General features: G+C 35.0%; 2 protein-coding genes across 5 annotated transcripts; both read left to right on the plus strand.

The window, feature by feature from the left end:
• Positions 1-603: 603 nt before the first annotated feature.
• LOC105420115 (pentatricopeptide repeat-containing protein At2g02980, chloroplastic-like) lies at positions 604-4,059 on the plus strand. The gene is made up of 2 exons (XM_020662930.2): positions 604-1,497; positions 2,524-4,059. The coding sequence occupies exons 1-2, from the start codon at positions 794-796 to the stop codon at positions 3,809-3,811; spliced, it is 1,992 nt and encodes a 663-aa protein (XP_020518589.2). The 5' UTR covers positions 604-793; the 3' UTR covers positions 3,812-4,059.
• Positions 4,060-11,328: 7,269 nt separating this feature from the next.
• On the plus strand, positions 11,329-18,097 carry DEG5 (DEGP protease 5). 4 transcript variants are annotated; one of them, XM_020662945.2, is made up of 8 exons: positions 11,329-11,625; positions 12,802-12,945; positions 13,027-13,089; positions 13,473-13,567; positions 13,697-13,844; positions 14,937-15,024; positions 17,419-17,493; positions 17,797-18,097. In XM_020662945.2, the coding sequence occupies exons 1-8, from the start codon at positions 11,389-11,391 to the stop codon at positions 17,901-17,903; spliced, it is 957 nt and encodes a 318-aa protein (XP_020518604.1). In that variant the 5' UTR covers positions 11,329-11,388; the 3' UTR covers positions 17,904-18,097. The 4 variants fall into 4 exon arrangements, with proteins under 4 accessions (XP_020518604.1, XP_006836373.1, XP_088713402.1 ...); XM_006836310.4 differs by having other exon boundaries at positions 13,473-13,562; positions 13,722-13,844; XM_088857276.1 differs by lacking the exon at positions 12,802-12,945.
• Positions 18,098-21,896: the final 3,799 nt, after the last annotated feature.

The following is a 21,896-nucleotide window of genomic DNA, read 5'->3' on the forward strand; positions in this document are numbered from 1 at the left end:
ACAAGGTCTGCTATACACATAGCTTGTCCACATAAGTCTACATTTTCTTATCTTATAGCCTATCGGAGCTATATCTAATTTCTCACGAATGCAGTCATCTCAAATTCTATCACTTTTTGTTTTGCCACTCATTATTTCTCATCTTAGTTATACTCATCCTATGAGGATGTCATTTCTTGAATCACCAACATTCTGCCCTATAAAGAAAAGTTGGTCTCACAATTGTCTTACCCAACACAATCCACCTCATTTACCTATGCTTGACGCAAGTTAAGGAAAATTTTAAAGTCCTCACCCTTCTTAGACCTATGTTAAAAAAATATATATAATAAAATAAATATTAAAATAAAGATTTATGGCTAGGGGAATTTTAGGGGGACGTGGTTAGCATGAGGCCAAACCCGCACATGTAAAAATACGGGCCTCTTAATAAATTTATTTTTGAAATAAAAGTCGATCCTAATTTTTAGAGAATATATAATATTTATCATGAAGATCATGAATATGAAAAAATAAATGAACTTCGAAAACTAAAAATAATATTCTATTAAAAAAAACATTTGAACGCGTTAGTTTGAATTGTTTTTAAACTGATACCTCCGCATGAAACAATTGTTCTTTTAAGGGATCCAAAAATGCATTAGACAAACTTCAAAAGAAAAAAAAAATTAAGAGGGCTTTTGGGAGAGAACTAGTTAACCTGTACCATACTAAGAATTGGTTTGTTCCGACTTAAAACTCTGATTTTGATTTGGGTGAATGCCAGTTTTGAAACACTCTGATTCATGCGTCTATGTTTTTTTTCCTGCTTATTTGCACCAGCAACCTGGCAGTACAACGACCACCTCTAAGAGACCGAACCAAAACCATAATCTGTCTCCTCACACGATGCACCTCTCTCTCCCTCTCTCACCTCCTCCAAATCCAAGCCCAACTCATCACCCACTCTCTCCACCGCACCCACAACTTCATTGCTGTCAAATTTATCTCTCTCCTCTCCTCCCTTTCTCTCTCTAACCTCCCCCACGCCCATCTCACTTTCTCTCTCCTCTCTCACCCCAACCTCTTCTCTTGGAACTGCATCCTCCATGCCCACGCCCACCACTCCCAATGGCTTACCACCCTCCAAATTTTTCGAGCTATGAGAGAGCAAGGCCCGAGCCCAGATCCCTGCACGCTGACCTCTCTCCTCAAGGCTTGCTCGGGCCTTAGGGCCTCCCGTCAAGGCCGAGCCCTTCATGGCTATGCTGTCAAGCTCAATTTCCTGAGCAATCTCTTTGTTTCCAATTCTCTGATGGATATGTACTTTAAGACTGATGAGCCCAAATGTGCACTTCAAATGTTTGAGGGAATGGCGGAGAGAGACATTGTGTTGTACAATACAGTGGTCTCGGGCTATGCTACCTGCGGTGATGTAAGCACGGCGCGCACGATTTTTGATGCGATGCCTGAGAAGAGCTCTATTTCGTGGTGCGCTATGATAGCGGGCTATTGCAGGCAAGGTTCAAATAATGTTTAAACAATGATTGCATTCATAGTTATCAAGTTGGGACCGGATTGCCGGTCCAATTAGTAGCTTGTCATCTAAAGCTGTAATTTGATTACTTTTTGTTAGTCGGACCAACCAGTTTTGACATGTTAGAATTGCGATTTATTTTAAAAAAATATATTTCTAAACTATTTTTCTTTTCTTTTTTTAAAGTTAAGTGCAACCAGATTGATAGTCAGACTGGTATTGAGTGGATCGGGCCTCTTAATAGTCTAGTGGCTTGTCCAATTCTCACATCACAGATTAAAATGATCAATGTAACCTTAGATAGTACGAGCGAGTGTTGAGGGTTGGTAGGTTAGGCTGGGCTAGGCCTAGGCCATGATCTATACGGTCCGAGCCCAGCTTTGTGGGCCGCATATGCTGGGCTTGTTATGCATAGCTCACAAGCATTTTTTGGAAAACAATAGCCATTATATAACGGCATGATGTGATTTCCTCCCATCATTTTGGGTAAATTACAGTGAGAAAAATATTACAGAGGATGCATTATCTAAAGACACCAAACTGTGTGGGTTATGATGGCTGTATTTCTAAAAGGGTACGGGTTCGATAAGGTTGATGCCCTAAACAATCAGAGTAAGGTGCACATCTAAATAGTATTGAAAGATATTTTTCAAAAGCAAAAATCTTTGTGGTGGGCTAAAAATATATTTTTATCTCTAATTATAAAAAATAGAGGTGATCATCAATAGGTTGGATGGTGATAGAGGGAGAGTGACTTACATAAAACATGTCATTCATTCAATTGAACATCTGGCTCTCCCTCGATCATCAATCCACTGATTGGATGTTGATGACCTTTAATGATCAAACTGTTACGACGATCACATGGATCATGACATCACATAATTTCAAAAAAATCAAAGATTCTATTCGTTTCTTTTTTTTTCCCTTTCTGTTGCCGTCAGGTTTTCCTTGTAGACCAGGCCCTTTATAATTCCATAACTCCATTTTTGGAACCTCAATTGCAGGTGCCATGACCCAGACGCTGCTCGGCAGGTATTCGAGGCAGCCCCATATCGCACCCTCGAGTGTTGGAATGCCATGATTGCAGGCTATGCACAGAATGGCTGCTTCACGGAGGCTGTGACCCTCTTTCGCCGCTTGCTTCACGAGTCGCACATTATGCCGTGTGGTGTCACACTCGTGAGTGCACTTTCTGCATGTGCTCATCTTGGCGCCCTAGGCCTGGGTAAGTGGATCCACCACTACATAAACAAACACGAAATGGCTATTGATCTCTTCTTGGGCAATGCCCTTATGGATATGTATGCAAAGTGTGGGTGCATTGGGGAAGCCGAACAACTATTCGACCGGATGAGAGTAAGCGATGTGGTCTCATGGAGCATACTCATAAGTGGGCTGGCAACACATGGCCATGCAATTCAAGCACTGGTGCGCTTTGATGAGATGCGAAAGCAAGGAGTGAAAGCAAATGGGGTCACACTCATGGGTGTTCTCTCGGCTTGTACACATGCTGGGCTTGTAGAAAAAGGGCTAATGTATTTCAACACCATGGGCTCTGAGCTTGGGCTCGAGCCCACAATTGAGCACTATGGGTGCATAGTGGACCTATTGAGCAGAGCTGGTCGGTTAGAAGAGGCAGAAGAGCTCATATGCTCGATGCCTATCAAGCCCAACGTCATAGTATGGGGTGCACTCTTAGGTGGGTGTAGGATCCATAGGGACACCGAGAGAGGTGAGCGTGTCGTTAAGCGAATCCTCTCTCTAGATTCAGAGCACTCGGGGAGCTATGTCTATCTGTCAAACCTTTATGCAGCGACGGGGAGGTTGGACGAGGCGGCGAATTGGAGACTCAGAATGAGACAGAAAGGGGTGGTGAAAACACCTGGTTGCAGTTGGATAGAGGTGGACAACATGGTGCATGAGTTCTTTATGGGTGATCGATCCCATCCTGATTCAGGTCGAATCTATGAAATGGTGAATGACCTTGGAGTGAGATTGAGGCTCATGGGTTATGTCCCAAACACTGAGATGGCGTCTCACCATAGCATTGATGAGGAGGATAGAGAAAGTACACTAATGTTTCACAGTGAGAAGCTTGCGATTGCATTCGGGCTCATTGCCACCAGCGAGGGGACAACAATAAGGATTGTGAAGAATTTGAGGGTGTGTGGGGATTGTCATGAAGCTACAAAACTCATATCTGCAATAGTTAGGCGAGAGATTATTGTAAGGGATCGCAGCCGTTTCCACCATTTTAGCGAGGGAAAGTGTTCTTGCAATGATTACTGGTAGAACTAGATGATCTCTCTCTCAGCCACTCGATTTCAAAATTTGGGAGAAATGGGCGCAAAATTTTTCTCATGCCCTCTCATTCTCATGGCGCAACTGGCATAAATTTCTAAATTTTTCTTATGACCTTTCATTTTCATAGCTCTGGCCAAAATTTTTCATGGTGAGAGTTTTTTTTTTCAGAAGATGCAGTAACCATAAAAATTCTCACAAAAGATGTGAATAAATTGGGCCCATTTGAATTGGTGGTACTGAGGAGATCATATGTAGTAGTCATATAAGCTCTCACAAAATGCTTCAATGCAGGCTGGCTGATGAGTAAGGAGTTAAAGGTTGAGAGCACATCAATGGGAGAACGTAGACTAGATATGATGGAAGTATGGCAATGATATCTTTGGCTACATGTCATGACAGAACAAGTTGAGAGCCAAGAGCTTACAGCATATCATACAACTATTCCCTTGGTTAAAACCCTACATAAGATTAATTTTTAGGACCTCAAATTTTGGGGATGCGACTCCTCGACCTAAAGTACAACCTCAGAAAAAAAAAAAGTGCCTAAAATGAATAATGTTCTAAGATTGGACAGGGCCAGTCCAATTTAAAATTGCATTGCCAATCCAAGTTGTTGGAATCCAAAATCTGTTCTTCTTTCTTGAAAATGGTTATACGAAGATTTAAAGTGGATTCCAAAACTTCCAATTAGAAAAAAAAAATAAGACAAAAAATCTTCCTAAGTATGCATATGACTTGAGGGACTAAGTGTACACTGTTCTCCTGTGGGAGGACGTTACATTTTATATGCTTTGACAGTTGAAAGGAGTTGGTTATGTGAAGGTGCAAATAATGGCATTATGGACGATCGACCGCTCGATTCGATACTTCTTATATACTTTAATGGGTTTGGTTTCTATAAGGTTGCAACAATCCAATTAAGGCGCACCTCCAAATTTTATTATAACATGTAATTTTGGTGTAAACTTTTTTTAGGATTATTTGAAAATCTGTTTTCATACATAATTATAAATTTTAAACTCCAAAAATAGTAAAAATCAAGTAGATCTATAAACATATGAAAATCTCGAAAATGGACGATCATATTCATACATTTCGACGTCGTGATGATCTATTAGACGGTTTTTCAGTATTAAATAGGTGCATCTTTAATTCTATATTTTAAGGTTGCAATCTTATATAAACTTTTTTCTTCTTTAATTGCATAATGGACTGAATTAAACCCCCAACAAAAAGAAAAGCAAAAAAATTAGAACACTTGACCTTTTTGAAAATGAGAATATCAGGGACTATTGATACCACCCCAAAACCCAGTTTTGTTGCCGAAAACCCTTGTGATGGCTCTCAAATCTATGTGATGGTCGAATTTGAATCTTCAAAAGTAGTGCAAAACTGGTAGTAAGAGTACTTATACAAGCTGTGAGAGGGTGAGCATGAAAGCATTTTCTTTTTCAGTCATGATGTTTGAGGTACAAATAATTGATTTGCAAGTTTTTTATGCTGGAACTGCATTTTTTTAGCAAGATTTGATCAATCGGCAGCGTTGTTGCATAATAATTCCTATTTTATTTATTTATTTATTGCTAGACAGCAAATGCAATATTAAATGAAAGATAAAATAGCCTTGTAATTAAAACAGAAATACTTTGCCTATGAAAGCTTAATTGAAAACACCAGACTTCTAAGAGAAGCTGTAGTTCAGGTTCCATGTACAAATTTCGACTTCAAAAGTTTAAGGTCGAGAAAGGGGCTAGGTCTTGGTGATAACAACCGATCCCTTAGTCATTACGTCGGGGTCTCTATTCCTATTAACACCACCCTAATAACACCTTAAGAGAAAAAAACGAAAAATTTTAACGATGATATACCCGAAAACATTAACGATGACTTAGAAGATCTCTCTGCTTATCACAGTATCCAAAACCAGAGCATGGTGTTTTCACTTGTAAATGCTGAAGGAGCTTGTCTGCCAAATTTGGCTCGCTCTCTCTTTTTTTCTCTCTCTCTCCCTCAAAAATCTGTCTCTCTCTATAAACAAGTAGGTAAGTGAAGCTTTGAGACATGCCTTGGAAGAGGCCGAGACTGGTGTGCCAAGGATCCTGGCTGGGAGCCCATTCTTTCTGTAGTTGAATACTCTCTTTTTGTTTTTTTTTCAGTATTAGCAAAGTACTCTCTTTCTCTCTTCTTTTTTCTAGTTCATCTTTTACCTTGAGTTTTCCTTCTGATTTCTTGTTCTAATATGTGATTATATCTTTGACTTTGCAAATGTCAAGACAATAAGTATAATTTTTGTCAAGATTTGGAAAGAGGTTTTGTTTTTGTGTTTTAAAATCCGATGATTTTTGCTATGGATCACTGATCTAGATAGAAATCGGTCGAGACCTTATTGGTTCGACAATGGTATGGGTCTCAGGCCCAGTTCTCCTGTGTATACATATATTCTTTTAAGTTTATCTAGTGTTTTTTGTATCATTTATAAATCCTCACCCTCTAAACTCTTATTTCAATTTTTATTTTGTTTTATTTATTTTTAATTATTTTTTGGATCACTGATTTGAATTGATTAATACCGATCTGAATCGTCGATCCAATGATCAATCATGAATCTATAAATAAACAATCTAGAACTGATCTAGTATTGAAATACTGCTTTTTATCGCAAGTCAGTAACCGTACCTGACGGTTTCCTTGCATTAAAACTACCAAAGTAGACCACTTCAAGACTCAAGCCACTGTAATAAATGACCAGCCCATATATTGGAGAGTTCGGATCCAAACAATATTACTCGAATTACTTTTTATGCATTAATGGTATCAACTTATCAAATTACTGTTCAATAATACATATTTAGAAATTTTATTATTATTTTTTAAAGATAGCCCTTAATAAAGTAGAATGACAGACCAAGATTCGTGTAACCAACTCCAATTAATTGAAAAAAAAACTTTGATGATGATGATTCTTTTTTAAAGAAAAATATTAACATATATGAACTTTTTTCCACCACCATGACAATTGAATACATGTTATAATATTACATGATGTTAAAGTGTTTTCCGTTATGATTAAACTGTTATGATGAAAAAATTAAAACTTTATCTCATTAAGTTTATGTTTTTAAACAAAATTCTTCCCATCAAATTCAATTTGGTTCAATTAAATTTATTTTTTTGGGTAAATCAATGTTCTATAAATATATTGTTTTCACCACAGTTTGGTTTATATGGGAGGAGTGCAACCATATAATTTTTGAGATGCAGGTTTCAAGGAGAGAGAAATTGCTAAGAATGATCACTTATCATGTTCACGACTCAGTAGATGCCAAATCTTGGGCCCCACATCCTCAACATTTTAAACTCAATGGTGGCATCAATGGTGGCATGGCTTCTTTTTAGAATCCGTGAATGGCAAGTGGAGGTGGTGGTATGAGAGACTGCAGTGATGCCTTTATTGCTTTTTTACCACATTTTTTAGTATCGCCACTAACAACTATGCAGAATTTTATGCTTTGAAAAAGGTATTTACTTAGCCATTCAACTCGACTGTTTCCCATTGCAAATCGAAAGTGATCCATCCCTACTTATCAATGTCATTCGAGGCAGCTGTAGAGCTCCATGGACACTCCATTGAAAGCATCCAACTTTCAATATAACCTTTCAAATGGTAGGTGGTCTACTTCCCACATTTATTGCAAGGCCAACATGATAGTAGATACATTTGAAAGGCCACCTCTTTTTATGATGCTACAATTTAGCATTTTAGACTGCCAGATTTTTTTCCTGTTCATTTACTTCATGATTTGGCACTGGTTCCCTACGACAATTCCCATATTATGGGGTTGTAAGGTTATGATATGTATTTTTTTCATTTTTAATAATGAAAACGGGCTGCCTCTCTCGTCTAGTGGCGCTCAGCCCACTGAGCTACAAAATGATCGATAACAACCTGATACCCTTGATAGAGAAGAACCTTTGGTACTTGGAAATTTTCTATGGCAGGAAGACCAAGTTGTTGAGACCCAAACTGGCGGAAGAGATATAGGCCTCAGCATCATCGCTACATTGCTCATTGAGTGATTTGCACGATGCACAATATACAAGACTGAGTACTAAGTGCTACTATGTAGTGCTTCGTGTGCATGTGTTTTGAGGAACGTAGTGCAATAACATGATGCGCGGGTGCACAACGTTCGTCATAACTGCGGGCAACATGCCTACACTTTCCACATGCATAGTGCATATTGAGTGTTTCGTATTATGCACGGTACACAATACACAAGACATATTACTAAGTGCACTTATGCAGTAGTGTTTTGTGCCTTCTCCCCCATTGATTTCCCCAAAAAGAAAAATTCAAGCGGAAAAGATATCAACACTTTAAGACACCACACAAATATGATAGCAAGCCATCAGGATTAAAGCAATCGTTTTCACGTTTGAAAGCAACCACGTTTAAGGTTTGCACTGATTCAAGCTTTTGCGTAGTTTGGAATTAATCTCATTTGAGGAATTATTTTAAAGAATGCTAAAGTGAGCTTAGTAGGAAATAATCAATAATCTTATTTGATAAACTATTTTAAAGAACAGTAATGTGAGAGTTTAACCAATAATGTTGATGTGAGTTTAATAAAATTACACCAAAGAAATTTAGATCATATTTATCCTCTCATCTTTAACAAAACCAATACAAAGACTATTTGCAAACCTACTTCTCATCTTTCCATCAAAATCAATACAAAGACCACTTGCTTGTTTCAATTTGCAGGTAAGGAATGCAAAGTTGTTTCTTGTTTAGAGGTAAGGAACGCAAAGCTATTTCAGATTTAGACGTAAGGAAGGTACTAAGTCCAAACTAGTGTACATGATACTCTCGGCCAAGTTATCATCATCATCATAGCGTTTTTTTAATTAATTGGGGTTGGTTATGCGAATTTTGATTCGTCATTCCACACTATTAGAAGTTATACCTTCAATGAGGTCATAAGTCTCCATATCTTTTCAGATTAATTCTAACCATGTCCTTTTGGGCATACCCTTTGATGTTTTTAGTCTTTACATATGAACTAACTCGTACCTCCTAACAGGGGGCTCTACTTGGTCAGCGCTACACATGGTTAGCCTACCTGAGTCTACTCTTTCTCATGTTATCACTTATTGGTGTCACACCTAAATTCTCTTGAACGAATTGATTTCAAATTCTATTTCTTCTTGCCTTGCCACCCATCCATCTCAACATCCTCATCTCTGTTGCATTCATTTTATGGGCATATTGTTTTTGTCTGCTCAACATTCCGCCCTATAGAAAAAAGCTAGTCTCACAGCCGTCCTATAGAACTTGCCCTTCAGCTTCATTGGTATGCGACGATCATATAAAATTTCAGTTGCACATCTCCACTTCGTTTACCCAGCTCTAATTCTGCGTACGACATCTTCCTCAATCTCTCAAGTTTCCTGGATTATCGCCTCAAGATATCGAAAGATCGGTTGTTTTTTAAACTTCATAGTTGTCAATCGTAACTACTTCATCGTCTCTACTCCTATTATTATTAAATTTGCATTCCATATACTCTATGTTTTAGTCCGGTTAATTTTAAAACCTTGGGATTTTAGAGCTTACCTCTAAAATTCTAACTTTGTGTTGATACCGTTTCAAGTCTCATCGATCAAAATTATGTCATCTGCGAACAACATGCACCACAATGCCTTATCCTGTAAGTACCGAGTTAAGTCGTCCATAATTAAGACAAAGAAGTACATGCTCAATGCTGACCCTTGATATAGACTTATTATCACTTAAAACTCACTTGTCTCTCCACTAGTTATTCATACACTAGTTAGCGCTCCATCGTACATATCTCTCAGCAAGTCAATTTAATGTTAGAAGACTTATTTCTTTTCTAATACCCATCAAATCAAATCTCAAGGTATTATATCATCGGCTTTCTCTAGATCAATAAAGACCTCGTGGATGTATTTTCCCTTCACCCAAAACTTCACAATCAGTTGCCTAAGTAGGAAAATAGTCTCATTTGTTGACCCTCCTGGCATAAAATCAAATTTGTTTTTAGATACATTTGTTTTATGCCTTAGTCATTGCTCAATCACTCTCTTCCAGAGCTTCATAGTATGACTCAGCTTGATCCCTCGATAGTTTGCACAATTTTATATGTCTCTTTTCTTCTTATAAATAAGTACCATAATAAGTTTATTCCATTTGTCTGACATTTTCTTTGTTCGTAACACCTTGTTGAACAACTTTGTCAACTAGCCAATGCCAATCTCCCCCATACATTTTCAAACCTCTATTGGGATATCATCTGGTCTTAAAGCCTTTTCTATCTTTATCCTTTTCAAAACTTCTTTCACTTCTAATATCTTAATCCTACGAATGTATTTATGACCTCTGTCCTCATTTGTACTAACAGTTTCTTCTACCACTATGTTCCGATTGTGTTCATCATTTAATAATTTTTGAAAATAAATTCTCATCTTTCGTTTACCTCATTATCCTTCACCAAAACCCTTTGATCCTCGTTCTTAATACATTTAATATGGTTTAGATCCTTAAATTTTTTATTTTTTTTCCCTAATTTGAAGACATACTTTCCCGAATACATAAAAAATATTTATTTTATTTTTAAAATTAATTTTTTATATTCATGCACACCATGGTATAAAATGTCAATTCTTGAATTTTTTGGATCCAAAATCCATCTCAAAGGTAGATTTTGGCGGAAGGACTCATATAGAATAGATGTGTTAATCAACTAATAAAAACTGTCATTTATCATTTTATCCATAAGAGATTAACTATTTAACACCTTACTTCTATTTTTTTATTTAATTTTACCTATAAAAAACACATGATCTTGATTTGGAATAGTTGTCAATTGAAACAATGTTAAATAGTTCATAAGAATCTTGACTTGAAATAGTTGCCGATGGGTATATATTAAATAATTAATCTCTTATGATTATTTTGATAAAGGGAGTTTTTTTATAGCTGTTTTGATATATAGGTGATTGAATATAGGAAAACTAATTATTTTAAGTTAAAAAATAGTACATCTTATAATATGTTATTTGGACCATCCATTTTCAAGTTTCTCATGTATTTATCTTTATTAATCTACTTGATTTGAATCTTTTTTAGAATTTAAAATTTTATAATTATATATGAAAACAAATTCTTAAGCTATCTTAAGAATTATAAATCTATTTGATTTGAACTATTTTAGAATTTCAAATTTTATAATTAGATATAAAAGTAAATTCTTAAGGTATCCTAAGAATTATCGACGCCAAAATTGCATCTTATGAAAAAGTTTTGGAGTTGCAGCCTTATACAAATCACAAACATAAATTTCCTAATTTATGGGAGTGGTTAATGTATACCGTAATCTCGCGAGATCACACTGCAAAATTACTCCATTGGCGAGATCGGAGTGGATTTTTTCGCACTTCGATTTTGAGATTGGAATGGCAGTTCGTTGGAGAGAGTAAGTGTTTTGAAAGTTTAAGAGAGAGAGAGAGAGAAGCCTTTTGAGGGGTGTTTTTCTAAGAAAATGGCGGGCGTTGTACCCCGCCTGGTTATTTGCTCAAATTCCCGCCCTTCTCTCTCTTTTATCTCTAAGCTTAGTCGTGAAACTCGAAATCTTTGTCATTTTAGCATGAGGAGGTTCACCATTGCTGGAATTGCTCTTTTACCTCTCATCTTTTCATATTATCCTCTTGAGAATTACTCTAGGGCAAAAGTAGATGAATTGGAGGAGGACGAAGAAAGATCAGTTCGCTTATTTCAGGTATAGAAATTCATCTCCATTTTGTCCGGAACCCATTACCTTCATCCTCTAAATTGTTCACCATTTTTGTTTTTCGTTAAGCTCTCTTGCTTTTAATCACTATCTCTTACTCTCCCTTCTTTCTAGCTACATGTTTAACTCCCTTCCTGCTAGTTTCTCTCTCTCTCTCTCTCTCTCTCTCTCTCTCTCTCTCTCTCTCTCTCTCTCTCTTTTCCTGCTTCTTTCTCACCTCCCATCTTTCTGGTTCATGTTTAACTCCCTTCCTGCTAGTCTCTCCCTCTCTCGATTTCGATTTCTGCTTTTTTCTCACTTTCCATCTCTCTGATTCATGTTTAACTCGCATGCTCACTCGTTCTCTGTCTCTCTCTTGTTATATATTTAACTATTTTCCAGTATTTCTTTCCCTCTATCTAGGTCTCTGCTTTTTTCTCACATCCCATCTCTCCTTTTCATGTTTATCTGTCTCTCCAGATGTAACTCCTTCTATTCTTTGCTCAATTTAACTCTGTCTCCCTGAACAAATCCTCCGTATTTTTGTTCAATTTGAGTTTATTTACTTCCTCTCTTTATCTACTTGGTCTTTCAGAGGATACTTGTATCTATTCTACTATAGCAATGAAATGCTTTTTCTGATTGGCCTTAAGTGTATACAGATGCTTGTGGACTTTTATGCGTTTGTTTTCAGAAGTTTGATCATTTTAATCCTTTTAAGTCTTTCTGAGCTTTCAATTCGTCAATATTCATTGCATTTTGATCATCCTCTGCTTTTCGGTTGAATTCTTAAGTTCTTGAATTTGTACATGCACTTATATACAAAATCTCCATCAGTCCACTGCATTATCGCTATGCCAACCTGGAACTAAAAGGTTATACTTAAAAATCTATCAAACGAGACAACAGCTTCTGTGGTTTGAATTTGGAAACAATGTATACACTTGACATTTCTTTGTTCTAGACAGTGGATGAGTTTCCCTTTTTGGGGTAGATTTGTGGGGAAAGGGGTTCCCTACCTGTAGTAGGAATGGAGCTCAACACGTCATGTTGGCAACCACCCTGACCACTTATGCCTTGAGTCCGTTCCTAATAGTGAATGAATTGTCATCTATCAATAGGAGCCACAAATAAAAATAAAAACAATAACTATGGTAAATGTCATGATTTTCTTTTGAATTGTAGGACACAACAGCTTCTGTGGTTTCAATTCAAAATGTGGAAGTTTCAAACCCCAAGAATGGTGACCAATCATCCTTAAACAAAGATGAAAATGAAAGAGTTGAAGGCACAGGTTCAGGCTTTGTCTGGGACAAGATGGGGCACATTGTAGGCATTTATATCTGCACCCTGGACTAGATTATTTTTCTTTTTGATAAATTTGCAGCTTATTTATGTACAAAATGACAGGTAACTAATTACCATGTTGTGTCTAAGTTGGCCACGGACTCAGAAGGTCTTCAACGGTGTAAGGTTAGTTCAATGTAAAAGTGACGTTATTTTGAATTGCAAAATTATGCTACAACTCAATTGCACTATGAAACACCATGCTTCATTGTGGTCATAAACTCGATGGAATTGATGGACGGTGAAGGAGAGACTAGAGGACCTCACCATGGTGTTTATGTCTCGTTGTGGTGGGTCCTGCTATCTCTTCATCAATATCAAGCATTGATGGTGATGACCTCAATTGACCATGAGTATACCATAACCCATAAGGTTGTAGCATACTCTCCCATTTCATATTCTACAGTTGAACTGCTATCATATGAATGCTAGCATAAAAAAAATTATTTTGTTCACTGTATTGATTGTTGAAGGCCTTCCATCACTAAAGTGATACTATTTCCTACTAGGTCTTTCTCTTAGATGAGGATGCCAAAGTGATTGTCAAGGAAGGAAAGCTTATTGGATTTGATGCTGCATACGATCTTGCAGTTCTCAAGGTTTTGTATGAATCCTCCATTAACTTCTCAGTTTTTTGGTTAACTTACTGTGCAATTCAGTTATTGACTTCTTATTGGTTTGATTTCCTCCAAATGCATCTCCTAAACTAGTGCATGTGGTCTCACAATCGCAGTATGCTCACTGTGGAATTTGGTCAGGTTGATGTAGATGGTGACGAGCTAAAACCTGCACTTATTGGTAGCTCTCATGACTTGCGGGTGGGGCAGAGATGCCTTGCAATTGGGAATCCTTTTGGATATGAGCACACTCTAACTACAGGGGTATTTCCTATTGAATTCTGAACCTTCGGAGCGTATAACCTTTAGAAAGTTGGTCTAAATCTAAACTTGCACTAGTTTGTTTGATCTTTTTTTATGGGTCTAGAGGCATCCATTGTTTGAAAGTATCTTGAGTTCCAAATCTCAGTGTCATTGAATGACTGGATTTTTTATTTTGCATAATGCTAAAATATTGTTTATTTATTTGGAACCCTTCTTTCTTTTTCTTTTGAATAAAGTTTCACCCTTCGGAGTAGCACACTGTGGATGAGGACAGATTTCACCCTTCTTTCTTTTGGCGAGGCTGCCTCATCCACAGTGTGCTACTCTATACCTTATACTACACGGAGCTGAGCAATTGGTTTCTTCTTTCTTTTGTTTCTTTTCTTATACAAGCCATTTGTGTCCTACATACTCAATGTTACGGTCCATTTATCTAGTGCTAAATGGTTGAAATAGGCTTAAGGCAGAGAACATTCACTGATGCAAAATTGTTGTATGCATTATTTTAGTTTTAATACAAATAGTTTGGGAATAAAATTTCCTATATTGTGAGTGTCAAAGGTGCTCCACCTGGTGCCTATTAAAATGTGCAAGTAGAGATGTCATTTGGCAGTTTTGGGGGTTTCTAAAAGTGTTAGGTAATAAGTAGTGTAGTAATTCTCCTACGTGTATGTGTCCATTTTATTTATTTATTATTTTCCAAAATAAGTTTTGTTCTACACCTGTTGGTCTTGTGTCTCTTGATGGATTTTGAAATTCTAGCCATCCTTGTTGATTGCTTGAAGATAAGAGAAGGTAACATGGGGCTTTTTTTGAAGATTAAGAATTTTGCAATCTTAGATGAGTAACTAATGACACAGTAAAGAACCCGGATATTCTACAGGGAGCAGCATTTTACTGTTTTTAAAATCATGTTGCTGATTTTTGCGACACAAGAACATTGCAATAGCATCTGCATGTATAAGCTCCAACAAGGAACAAGTACATGACTTTTATTTCTTGGCATATCAGTATTATCAATATTGATTCATTTGCTGATAGAGTTGTTATAGTATTTGCAGTTTCCACATTATTCATCGACACCTAATGCAGGTTGTTAGTGGGCTAGGCAGGGAAATACCCTCACCAAGCGGACGGCCTATTCGCGGAGCAATACAAACAGATGCAGCCATCAATGCGGGTGAGTGACTTAGTATCTATATGGCTTAGTGGCTTCTTTATTTTGTATAACCTAAATCTGTGGATCTATTATAGCAAATTACATTTTCTCCTTTTGTTTTCTTCGATAATTAACTTGATTTCATCTTATTTATATGCAATTGCTTTCTTGGCTATTAAAGAAAAGTTACTTGACCAGTAACCTGGTATTGTAATTAATTTGTGGAAATTTACTTTCAATCGTCTAACTAAATCTAACTAAAATATGAAATTACCAAATCCATCAAAAAAATTGACAAGTTAACCACTAGTTTCAAATGATATACAAAAACAGTTGTTCTGAGAAGCACTTGAGAAAAATTCTAAGACCACATTGATAAGAAAATCTGCCCATAACTATGAAGTTGTTACTGATTCTATGAATTTCTAGAAGGAAAAAGTTTATATAAGGATGCTACCTTATAATGTAGAACAACGGATGCCCTTCAAAAATCCATTGGAAAAGGTAGTTTTAATGTTGAAAAACCCTTTCATTGATCATCTTGACATCGAGATGTGTGACTATGAAAAATAAAAAGATTTTAAGTCTCAGAAATAGTAGTTTTAATGTTGGAAAAGGTAGTTTTAATGTTGAAAAACCCTTTGATTGATCATCTTGACATCGAGATGTGTGACTATGAAAAATAAAAAGATTTTAAGTCTCAGAAATAGTGCATTTTACAACATATTATCTACACAGTCCATTTTCAAGTTTTTCATATGTTTATAATCTACTTGATTTTAACCGTTTTTTAAATTTAAAATTTTATAATTAGATATAAAAATAGATTTTGAGATAATCCTAAGAACATTTTACATCAAAATTATATACCATGATAAAATTTGAAGATGCACCTTACCTCTACACCTACGGATGCTACCGTATACAAACTGCACCCTTTCTGGAATACCTCTGTCCTTTTATGGATCTTCTCAGGGGAAAATTTTGCTACATAAATGTTAGACATGACTGATTGTTATTAACGGAAACTGTGGGTTGGATACCCTTGTCTACAAGTACGTGCATACAAAAGGCAATGGTATCCCTTTGGGGCAAACACAACAATGACAAACCCAGAACCCAGAACCCAAATAAACACATATTTCTGAGACTAAAAAACAATGAGGTAATGTTTTACTGCATATTGAAGACTACATGAAGGCAACTCAACGGACAGAGGCAGGTTTTTCCCTTGAAACCACCATGCGTCTGTGAATGATTCTCGATTATGAATAAGAACACAATGCTTTGCTCTCCATATTGTTTGGTAACTTCTAGAATGGATCAAATGTTCCATTAGATAGCCCTTAATTTAACTCGCCTAAAATAATATTCTCATTTATTGATTGTCCATTATAGGTGGTGAGGATGTGTGTTGGTATCAGTGTTCTTGGACTCGGCTGGATCCACTCGGAATTGGCCGTGTTACTCGACCTTGGCCTATGGGCGAGGTGATTTAGGCCGAGCACATTGTATATATATTAATTTGTCAATTTTAAGTTTGAGAACGTCTAACAGGCACTATAGCTAGAGTGCACCTGCGTTTCCCATCACTTCTGGGGTTCGATCCCTCAACGAAGATTTTTTTTAAGAGAATTAGGAAAAAAAGGAGCTCCAAAAACTGGACACCCAAAAGAATTGAACTCAAGACCTCGTGCAAAGAGGCATCTCAAAGTTGGGCAGCCTAACGAGCATGCAATTCGATATTTGATTAAGAAAACTGGACTCTATATTACATATATACAGTTTTTGTCTTCATTTTTTTTAAAAGAATTGAGTGACTCCAAGTAACTCACTTTGGCCGAGTCGATTTTCTGAACACTTGTTGGTGTTTGTTCTATTTGTTAAAAGTCTTTATTCTCAATAGAAAGTATCAAACTCTTTTATGTATTGATATTCTTTAAAGTTACCCTCCGAACCAGCACAAAGATGTAGAGGAAATAATAGTATTAATGAGCCGTTGTCATGGGGTTGTTAAGGTGTTTTATTGTTGGAAGTAATGATTTATTGAGAAATAACTTAAGTGATTCTTTACTTTTGTACAGAAAACAAGACTGTTGGAAACTTTTATGGAGTGTAACTATATCAATATCAACCTCGTCATAATTGGGTAGTTAGTGAGTCATGCATTATGTTTGACCGAGGAAAATTCAAATATGCTTCAATTTATCGGTTTTATTTGTATCTTTAACCATTGATATTCATGATATTATTGAAAGATTAAAGGTAATTTTTTCTCATATCATGCTAGAAAATGGCTGTTGGAAACTTTATATATTAATAAGCATAAATGTCTTTTTCTCCTGTCATGGAAGAAAGTCCCCACTTTGACTTGCTTGTGTGTTTCAAGAGCATCAATGTCTTTTACATGTGTAGGAAACTCGGGAGGGCCTTTGATTGATTCTTATGGACATGTTATTGGAGTCAATACTGCTACTTTCACACGTAGAGGTAAAAAAAAAAAAGCTTCAGATAGATGTAATGTTCTGAGATATTGCTTATTCTGTGATTGAGTCGGTGATCTGACTGAAAAAATTGATGCTTCCTATGTGAATATATCGGGTATCCTCTACGACATGGATTCGTTCTTAATGTTTTGATTACTATAGTTTTTATTTTTATTTTTTTTTGGACTTGGCTATTGCTATACTAGTAAAGGAGATCCTGTTTTGGTCTTTGTTTTCTTCATCAACTTCCTTAGTACTCTCTTTATGGATCAATGGATTGCATTAGGTTTCTGAACTGCTTATGCAGGGACTGGGATGTCTTCTGGAGTCAACTTTGCAATACCCATTGACCTTGTCAGGCAAACTGTGCCTTACCTGATTGTTTATGGAACATCTCTAAGTAACAGGTATTAGTTGTACTTTTTTTTTATTTAATTGACATTTTTGTAGGTATTTGTGGATAACTGCTGTTGGTCACATACATTAAAGCATCCAATTCTTAAGAAACTGCCTTTTGCTTTTATTTCCATGATATGAGCATGTAAATTTTGCAATTCTCCTGCACTATTTGTTGGACTGGTTCCTTAAAGGTACTAAGTTTTTCCAAATTATTTGATAGAATTTTTTTTATTTTCTGTTGATTTCATTTTAACTGTTGGGGATAGTTTGATCACTTGTTAAAGGTTATGCATAATTTTATGCACAATTGTGCATTTTTAAATGACAATATTATTAGCAAACAAGCATCGGTTGCTGAAGATTTATTTGAATGTTATGTTAACCGTATCAAATCATCTTCTTTTAATCTATATTTAATTTAGTTTCTCTCAAAAAAGAAGGAAAAAAAAGAAAAAAAAAAGAAAGATAGATCTGTTTGCCTCATTGCATGTATTGCATTTAGACCACCCCTCCCCCCGGTGTCAGATGGTTTCGTTCCCTTACTCGAGCTAGACACGTGGTCTGTGTCACTTGACCGGTGTCTGCTTCAAAATTTGAAGTGTCGAACGTGTTTGCATCTTAGAAAAAGCATGTCCATAAATTGTTGTTTTCTACATTAATGTAAGGCACCTCATGTTGGTCCTTTAATTTTAAAATACATAAAAACATGAAATAAAAGGTCATAATATCATACTTGAATTTCCGTTACCAACCCCAATAATTATGTAGAGACGCTTCTGTGAACGGGTGCCGTTTGGCAAACGGACGCCTCCGTAGGTGTGGTGGTACGGTGCCTTCAAATTTTATCATGATATATATTTTTATGTAAAATTATATGGAAAAGCTTTTTATGTTTTTCTACAATATAGAAGTTTTATCCACTTTTTTATCCAACCTTCTATTTTGAATGGAGGGTTAAGATTGCTCCAATCACAATGTCACGTTTCTACTGTTTTTTTTTTTTTTTCTAATAAACTGTTTTGACATCAAATTTTGGACGCCCATTCTTCTATTAAACTCACACTAAAGAAAAATATAAAAAAATATTTTTAATAAAATAAAATAACCAAAATACTCTTAAAAGTTTCAAGAGGTATTTTGGTCATTATTTTTATCGAAAAATTATTGTTAATATTTTTTTATAGGTTCTCTCCAATGAGAATATGGCATGTACCAAATTTCATATTCAGAAAAATTGTATTAAAAAAATTAAAAATAAAATACTTTGAGATGTCAGATCTAAGATCAAACGGTGAGTGGCTTTCTTCATAAAAAATAGATGGTTGGATGGTAAGGGGCGGATAGTTGTAGGAGGAACATAGAAAGCTTTTTCAAATGTTATTAGGATTATCTCAAAATTTATTTTTATATCTAATTATAAAACTTTAAATTTTAAAATTAGTTAAAATCAAGTAGATCTATAAACAGAAATCTTAAAAATAGACAGTGTAGATAATATGTTGTAAAATGTATTATTTTTGAGATTTAAAATCTTTTTATTTTTTATAATCATACATCTCGATGTTTAGATGATCAATCAAAAAAAATTTCAACATTAAAACTATTTTTTTTGGATGGATTTATGAGGGGTACCAATAGTTCTACTTATCTTTATATAAATTTTTTGAGCAATGGTCTCACCACTTCCAGTTTTTTAACCTAGCATAGTGGCGCGTATCACATATTTATTAGGATCGGTATACGTATTCCAAAATTTAAATCAAAACGTGGTGGATAAACATCTCTCCATATTTTTTTCATGGGTTTGCATGTTTTTCCTTTTGGGATGAATTTCTATGAGGCTCAGGCTCTATGAAAACAAAATAAAGCCTCACATCAAATCTTCATATAGAAAACACTTTTAGTATCGGAAATTCTCATAAACGCTCTAAAATCAATTTTCAATAGTGAAAATAAAATTTAAAACTCAAAAAATAGTACAGATTTGTGGGATTTGTGAACACTTATTTTTAGGGCAAAATGGATGGACAAGATGATTTGTTGCAATACATATTATTTTTAGAACTTGAAATCATATTTGTTTTTCACAACCATAATGTTCAAACTGAAATGATCCATTTAAATGTTTTTTTAACGCTTGAATTGTAATTTTTGATATAATTACGAGGTGAGGCTTTACTTATTTGGATAGGGCTGCAGCCCTATCAAACCATTGGCCTTTTGAAAATGGGCGGAAACGAAATGAGGCGGCTTTCATTCATGTAGAAAACGGTAATATAGATACACTTTGGCAATACAAAGAGGCCAAAAAGAGTGTCAATTTAGCATTAATTACCATGGATAAGTGAGTTACCAAAAAAGCAAATGATAATAGGCAGCAACAGGCCCAGAAAGGAAAAGAAAAAGTTTATATAAGGGTTTCTTTGAGGAAAGAAAAAAAAAGAGGTTATATAAAGTTTAGAGCAAATGATTTTATGCAACAGTTGTATCATAGATAGATGTAACTACATTTATAGAAAATTATGTTTAATAAATTATGTTTTTGGTATTTATATGACTCTAAATTTTGTACACTCATTCTCTTCATCCTCATAATCAATTTTATGCAAAAAAAAAAAATCAATTTGCACCCTAGATATTGTCAAAATTAATACCCTCCAACAATGAATCTCGACCGTCTTTTCGATGAATTTCAAGATCTAGGCCTTGACAACTTCAAAATCACTTTTTTCTTTTTTTAGTGTTGTTGATGATAACACTATATAAAAATTTTGGAAATAAAAAAATTCTTTTGAGGCCTATATCTAACCTTCTAGCTAAAATGGACTGCTTATATTAATTGGGTTAGAAAAGCATTTTTTAGGAAGTTTTTTTCTAAATTTTATTTTTAGCGGTTATTCTTTAGAATGAAAAGAGTATATATCTAAAACAATTGTGTCAAACAAATATCTCTAATATGGTTTTTTAATGTGGTTGCATTATATTATGATACATCCGTCGCATGAAATCATTGCTTTAAAGTTTAACCTTAATGTCAAATTAAGGTTGCATCTCAAAAATCCATTGGAAAATATTGTTTTAATGTTGAAAAACCCTCTAATTGATCATCGAGATATATAAATATGAAAAAAAAAAAAAAGATTTTGACTCTCATAATGCACTTGCAACACATTATCCAAACCACCTATTTTTAAGATTTTGATATATTTATAGATCTACTTGATTTGAACTATTTTTGACGTTTATAATTTTATAATTCCAATTGGAAATAGATTTTCAGGTAATCCCAAAAATTTTTTACAACAAAATTACATCTTATAATAAAATTTGGAGGTGCGTTTTAATTGGATTGGTTAAAGTTGCAACCTTATGCAAACCACACTCGGTAGGAAAAAAAGGGTATTGGAAAATTATTTTAGTGTTGAAATGAATCATGCTTACCGTTTACATTCATGATTAGAATATCGCTTGGTAAGCCTCAAAATTAAGATGTATGTTGATTTAATATGAATAAATCAAATCAAATCAAATCATTTGAAGTTTTTACAATCTAGTGATTCTTAGATGGTTCTCAAAATTTTATAGTGAAATATTTCTCTCTTCCGGTAGAGGAAGGAGGTATACAATATATACTCTTCCTGGAATATAGTATAAGTACTCTAGCAATAATACTTTTAAGAAATTAAAAATAACAATTTATTCAAATATCTAAGGGAGATGAACTATTAAATATTTTATAATTTTTTTTATGGAATTGTATACAATGAGACAATTTAACTTTTGATGCAAAGTGGTCGCGATTACTTACAAACCAGCTTATGTAAAATTTGATAACTTAGATGTGTCATAAAGTTCAAAAAAACATCATTTGAAGTTTGAACTTGATCAATAGAATAATCATAGCCACTTAATTTCACATCCACTAGTCATATAACCATCTTGTATTGTATTTAAGGTAAATGATCTCTTTCTATATATTTTTTAAATTTAATTTTAAAATAACAATAG

This window comes from Amborella trichopoda, chromosome 2 (assembly GCF_054954075.1).
Source record: "Amborella trichopoda isolate Santa Cruz 75 chromosome 2, AtrichopodaSantaCruz75HAP2 v2.0, whole genome shotgun sequence".
Lineage (NCBI taxonomy): Eukaryota > Viridiplantae > Streptophyta > Magnoliopsida > Amborellales > Amborellaceae > Amborella > Amborella trichopoda.